At 42.2% G+C, this 6143-nt stretch overlaps 1 protein-coding gene across 2 annotated transcripts in view; it reads left to right on the top strand.

The window, feature by feature from the left end:
• Positions 1–6: 6 nt before the first annotated feature.
• LOC127170397 (titin) overlaps positions 7–6143 on the top strand; it is a 74295-nt gene continuing 68158 nt past the window's right edge. For both annotated transcript variants that reach the window (XM_051118264.1, XM_051118263.1), the window contains exons 1-20: positions 7–146; positions 233–502; positions 578–877; positions 970–1272; positions 1358–1545; positions 1657–1771; positions 1867–2151; positions 2242–2393; positions 2471–2618; positions 2709–2886; positions 2986–3107; positions 3186–3473; positions 3565–3861; positions 3944–4130; positions 4219–4334; positions 4419–4718; positions 4897–5196; positions 5302–5407; positions 5509–5705; positions 5793–6098. In XM_051118264.1, the coding sequence (XP_050974221.1) occupies positions 29–146; positions 233–502; positions 578–877; positions 970–1272; positions 1358–1545; positions 1657–1771; positions 1867–2151; positions 2242–2393; positions 2471–2618; positions 2709–2886; positions 2986–3107; positions 3186–3473; positions 3565–3861; positions 3944–4130; positions 4219–4334; positions 4419–4718; positions 4897–5196; positions 5302–5407; positions 5509–5705; positions 5793–6098 (4276 nt within the window). In that variant the 5' untranslated portion in view covers positions 7–28. The remainder of the gene's footprint in view (positions 147–232; positions 503–577; positions 878–969; positions 1273–1357; positions 1546–1656; positions 1772–1866; positions 2152–2241; positions 2394–2470; positions 2619–2708; positions 2887–2985; positions 3108–3185; positions 3474–3564; positions 3862–3943; positions 4131–4218; positions 4335–4418; positions 4719–4896; positions 5197–5301; positions 5408–5508; positions 5706–5792; positions 6099–6143) is intronic.

The raw sequence follows: 6143 nt of genomic DNA, 5'->3' as shown, positions 1-6143 counted from the left end.
GATCATTGTCCAGGGTGACAAATACCAGATGATCAGTGAGGGCAAAATTCATAGACTGCAGGTCTGTGAGATCAGACCCCGTGATCAGGGAGAATACAGAATTGTTGCCAAGGAGAAAGATGCCAGAGCCAAGCTTGAGCTTGCAGGTATGATACAGTGAGAGTTTATACCATTACTGCTGGATTTCATATAAAAGGATATATTTGTTAATGTCTTATACTTTTCTTTACAGCTGTTCCAAAGATTAAGACTACGGATCAGAACCTTGTAACAGATGCTGGAAAGCCGTTTGTCATGGCGGTTCCCTATGATGCTTATCCTCGTGCTGAGGCAGAATGGTTTTACAATGACATCAGCCTACCTGGGCAAAACATTGACACATCCAATGAACGGACAGAGTACAGGCTGAAGGACCCAAAGAAGTCAGACCAGGGTCGTTACAAGATTGTCATCAAGAACAAACATGGAACAGGAGAGGCTTTCATTAACCTGGATGTCATTGGTGAGCAGGAAATCAAACTAGATGATTTACAGACAATTTAACTGTTCTAGATGTCTAATAAAAGTGTTGTTGTAGATGTTCCGGGACCTGTGAAGAACCTGCATGTTGTTGACACTGCTGATGGTGAGGTCAGCCTTGCTTGGGAGGAACCGGAAAGTGATGGTGGAAGCAAGATCTTGGCTTATGTGGTTGAGAGACGAGACGTCAAGCGCAAGACCTGGACAATGGCCACAGACCGTGCTGACATTCCAGAGTACTGTGTTGGCGGATTGCAGAGGGACAACATGTATTTCTTCCGTGTATGTGCTCGCAATAGAGTTGGAAATGGTGCGCCCGTTACTACCGATGAGGCAGTTCAAGCCAAAAACAAATTTGGTGAGCTATGTTTTAGGTTATCACTTGAGAGTTGAAAATGCAACAACTAGTTTCACATTAGATTAAAAATATTATTCTTCTGCTTGTAACAGACGTGCCTGACGCACCTCAGAAGGTTATGGTTGGAGTTGTCAATAGATATGGTGCCACAGTTTCCTGGGAACCACCACTTTTTGATGGAGGATCTGAGATCACAGCTTACATCATTGAACTACGCGACAGAACCTCTGTGAGATGGGAGCCTGCTATGGTGGTCAAAGCTGAGGATCGCACAGCCACACTCAATGATGTTGTTGAAAACAAGGAGTACATCTTTAGGGTCAGAGCTGAGAACAAAGCTGGAATTGGCCAGCCAAGTGCTGCCACAGATGCAGTGAAGATCATGGATCCCATTGGTTAGTAGAGTTTATATTTGGCTCGTTACGCCTTGAGTTGTTGCAAAAGTCAGTGTCAAACATTCAATTTTGTCTCCTACTGCAGAGAGGCCAAGTCCACCTCTGAACTTCAGCTACACAAATCAGACCAAAGACCTAGTTCAGCTGTCATGGGAAACACCCATTAGCAATGGAGGCAGTATGATTACGGGATACATTATTGAGAAGTGTGAAGATGGTACTGACAAGTGGCTGAGATGTAATGCTAGGCTTTGCCCTGACCTTTTCTACAGGGTATGTCATGTTGATTAATTTTGTGTTTTGGATTTAACAAATTTTGTCACATGAAAAGATTCTTTTAGTTTTAAAATGTGTTAATTCATGTATCCTACATCCTACATTAAGGTTTCTGGACTGAAGTTTGGTGTGAAGTATCACTACAGAGTATGTGCAGAAAATGCAGCTGGTGTTTCTGATCCAGCAGATGCAATTGGGCCACTTTTGGCTGATGATCCTCATGGTAAGCCATTTTAAATTTCGGTTAAAGTCAGGTAAAAAATATACGCATACAATTTTAAACAAATTGTAATGTAAATTTTCTTTTTCCACCTTTAGTGGGTCCCACCATGGACCTCAGTGGGTTCAAAAATGGTCTGGAGGTCATTGTTCCCAATGCTCTTGTCATCCGAGTTCCCATTACGGGATATCCTGTCCCCAAACCCAAGTGGACTTTCGGTGACAAAGAGCTTACTGCAGGTGACCGTGTTTCCATGGTTACAAAGCCTACATACACCGAACTGGTTGTTGCTCCAAGTGTGCGTCCAGACAAAGGAACTTACACATTGCAATTGGAGAATGATGTGACGACTGTCTCTGGAGAGATCGAAGTCAATGTTATTGGTATGCAAAATTTCTTTCTACTATATTCTCCTACTATGTTATTGTTTTTGCACAACGTTTAATGTACAATCCCATCTTTGCATATTTTAGCATGTCCAAGTGCACCCAAAGACTTCAAAGCTGCAGAAGTGACCAGACATCATGTGCATCTAATGTGGGAAGCACCAGAGCATGATGGAGGCAGCCCTGTAACTGGGTACAATATTGAGAAGAGAGAGGTTTCCCGCAAGACCTGGGTCAAGGTGAGCTGTTTTTAACAGTTTTTAACAGCTACTCGTTTCAGTGAAACATTTAGGTTCTAATGACATCTACTCTTCAGGTGATGTCAGGCATACAGGACCTCGAGTACACTGTCACAGATGTCATTGAGGGCAAGGAGTACCTGTTCAGTGTTATTGCTTGCAACAAATGTGGACCAGGAGAGCCAGCATACATTGATGAACCTGTGAATGTGTCCTCCCCAGCCAGTAAGTCTTAACAAGTGTTACATTCTTTTAGTTGGAGGGGTATGAAATAAAGAACAGTTTGACAGTGTATGAAACTTCTTTGAAAAACAGCTGTGCCTGACCCTCCTGAGAACCTGAAATGGAGAGACAAATCAGCAAAGAGCATCTTCCTGCTCTGGGAACCTCCCAGATATGATGGTGGTGCTGCTGTCAAGGGCTACATTGTTGATAAATGCCAGCGTGGCACTGACAAATGGGAAGCCTGTGGAGATCCCATACCTGAGCTTAAGTGAGTGGTGATTCTTCATGAGCATGCCTGTAGGGGAAAGTAGTGTGTTTAATAATTATTCAGATATATCTGTAATCTATATCATTTTACTCATCCCAGATTCCAGGTTACTGGTCTTATTGAAGGTCAGTGGTATGCCTACCGTGTGAGAGCAGTAAACAGACTTGGCGCCAGCCGACCATGCAAAGCTACAGATGAGATCCTAGCTGTAGATCCTAAAGGTAAGTGTTCTAGGTCCACCAACACAATAGTTAAATAATAGTTAGAATTCACTATATATTAACTTTTTTATATTACAGAGCCACCAGAAATCCAGCTGGATGTGAAGCTTCTAGCAGGCTTAACTACTAGGGCTGGCACTAAGATTGACCTGCCTGCTGATGTGCTTGGCAAGCCGGAGCCAAGAATAAAATGGACAAAGGCTGACCTTGTCCTGAAAGCAGATGATAGGATTACTATCGACACAAAACCTGGCCATTCCACAGTTTCCATTGCAAACACAACCAGATCCGACACTGCCACCTATATCATTGAGGCGGTCAACACTAGTGGCCGTGCTACTGCAACCGTTGACGTCAACATTCTTGGTACGGAGTTATCTGTCATTGCCGCATAATCAAATTAAGAAATCAGTGGTCATTATAAATATTAATGTCTTTTCATTATGTTGAAAAACAGACAAACCTGGTCCTCCGGCTGCTTTTGATATCACTGAAATCACCAACGAATCCTGCTGTCTTGCCTGGAATGCTCCCAGAGATGATGGTGGCTCCCCAGTAACCAATTACATTGTTGAGATGAGACCCGCCGATAAAGAAGAGTGGCAGAAACTGTCTGCTACAATCAAACAAACTGTTTTCAAAGCCACCAAACTGGTTCCATTGAAGGAGTATGTCTTTAGAGTGTCTGCTGAGAACCAGTATGGCATTGGAACTCCTGCAGAGCATGTGCCTATTGTTGCAAAATACTCATTTGGTAAGCATACACCTCACTATATTATTTATTTATTAATTACCTAACATTTAAAAAATTAATTATCTTTTTTTCTGTCACTCAGATACCCCAGGGGCACCAACCAAGGTTCAGCCTTCTGATATCACAAAGGATGCTGTAACTCTGACTTGGTATGAGCCTGATGAAGACGGTGGAAGCCCCATCACTGGTTACTGGGTTGAGAGGTTTGATCCTGAGACTGACAAATGGATCAAGTGTAACAAGCTGCCAGTTAAGGACACATCGTACAGGTAGGATAATCATTTTCACTGTGACTACATTCAAATGGTGAAGAAGTGCAAAACTCTAGAAAGTCTCAAATTAATATTATCTTTTCAGGGTGAAAGGTTTGCCAGCAAAGAAGAAGTACAAATTCCGTGTTTTGGCTGAGAATCTTGCAGGAACAGGAAAGCCAAGTGCTGAGACTGACCCAGTTTTGATTAAAGATCCAATTGGTATGTCATGATTTTATTTTTCAATCTTAAGGCAATTAAATAATTACAATTTGAAGTCATGAATCTTAAATGTTGTTATTTTAGATCCTCCCTGGGCTCCTGGGAAACCATTCATCAAAGACATTGCCAAAACTTCAGCACACCTGCAATGGACCAGACCTGAGCATGATGGTGGTGCTAAGATTGAGTCCTACATAATTGAGCTTCAGAAGAGTGGAACTGAGGAATGGGTTCGTGTAGCTGAGGATGTGCCAACAACAGATCATTTATTGAAGGGTTTGATGGAGAAGCAGGAGTATTCTTTCAGAGTCAAGGCCGTCAATGTTGCTGGAGAGAGTGAAGCAAGTGACCCAAGTGACCCTGTTGTATGCAAAGAGAGACTTTGTAAGTGTTTATAGAAAATATCTAGATGAAGCTATATCTGGAGTTGAAACATGTCATTTTTTTTAATAATGGCTTAACTGTAATATTTAATGATATCAGACCCCAATTTTCATACATTCTCAATTCATTCTGCAACGATCTGTAAACAATGTTATTTTCGTTATTCTCATTCCAATAGATCCTCCAAATCCTCCACGCTGGCTTGAGGTGGTTAACATTTCTAAAATCAACTGTGACCTGAAATGGACTGAACCAGATAGTGATGGTGGCTCTCCAATCACCAACTATGTTGTTGAGAAGAGAGACGTCAGACGCAGGGCCTGGCAGGCTGTGGATACCACAGTGAAAGATACCAAGTATACTGTCACTCCACTGAATGAAGGCTCTCTTTATGTGTTCCGTGTCGCTGCTGAGAATGCAGCTGGTGTAAGCGAGTTCTGTGAATTGGAGGACTCTGTTTTGGCCAAGGATACTTTCAGTAAGTTGAACAACATCTTTATCTGTCAATATTTTATATATTTATGTATATGTGTGTGTGTATGTGTTAGTTTTCATTAAAATAAGTAATTTTTGTCTTTCCTAGCAACCCCTGGACCACCCTACGCTTTGACTGTTGTTGAGGTGTCCAAGAGACATGTTGACCTGAAATGGGAGCCACCCAGCAGTGATGGTGGAAGACCCATAACCAAGTATGAACTTTTTAAAGTATAAACCCTGGTTTTGTAAGATTAAAACATTTGTGTGTGGTGCTGAAGGCAAAAGAATGTCTTATGACTCATTCCTTTCATAGGTATGTTATTGAGAAGAAAGAGAAGGTAGGCACACGCTGGGTAAAGTCTGGAAAGACAGCTGGCCCTGAATGCAAGTACAGGGTGACTGATGTTGATGAAGGCTCTGAGGTGCAGTTCCAGGTCCGTGCTGAAAATGAAGCCGGAGTTGGCGAGCCAAGTGAACCTACTGTTAGCATTACCATCGAGGATCCCATAAGTATGTTAACTCAATGCATAATTAACACTGTTAGTTATAAAAGATTATGTACACACCATAATCTGGATTGATTCATGTGGATTTCAGGTCCTCCTTCTCCTCCGCTTGAAGTCAAGATTGTTGATGCCAGCAGAGAGCACATCAACATTACATGGAAAGCTCCAGAAAAGAATGGTGGAAGCCCAATCACAGGCTACCACGTTGAGCTGTCGGAAGCTGGAACTGAGAAGTGGATGAGGATTAATGCTCGTCCTGTCAAAGAGCTCAGGTTTAAGGCTGAGGAAGGCATCATTCCTGAGAAAAAATATGTTCTGAGAGTTCGTGCTATCAATGCTGTTGGTGTCAGTGATCCTTCTGAAATTTCAGATGGTGTCTTTGCCAAAGACCCTGACTGTAAGGACTATTTAGTTATTCATAAGTGTATGTGTATATATATAT

Source organism: Labeo rohita, chromosome 9 (assembly GCF_022985175.1).
Source record: "Labeo rohita strain BAU-BD-2019 chromosome 9, IGBB_LRoh.1.0, whole genome shotgun sequence".
Taxonomy (NCBI): domain Eukaryota; kingdom Metazoa; phylum Chordata; class Actinopteri; order Cypriniformes; family Cyprinidae; genus Labeo; species Labeo rohita.
The sequence above is the reverse complement of the archived record's forward strand: the minus strand, read 5'-3'. Positions and strand labels throughout refer to the sequence as shown.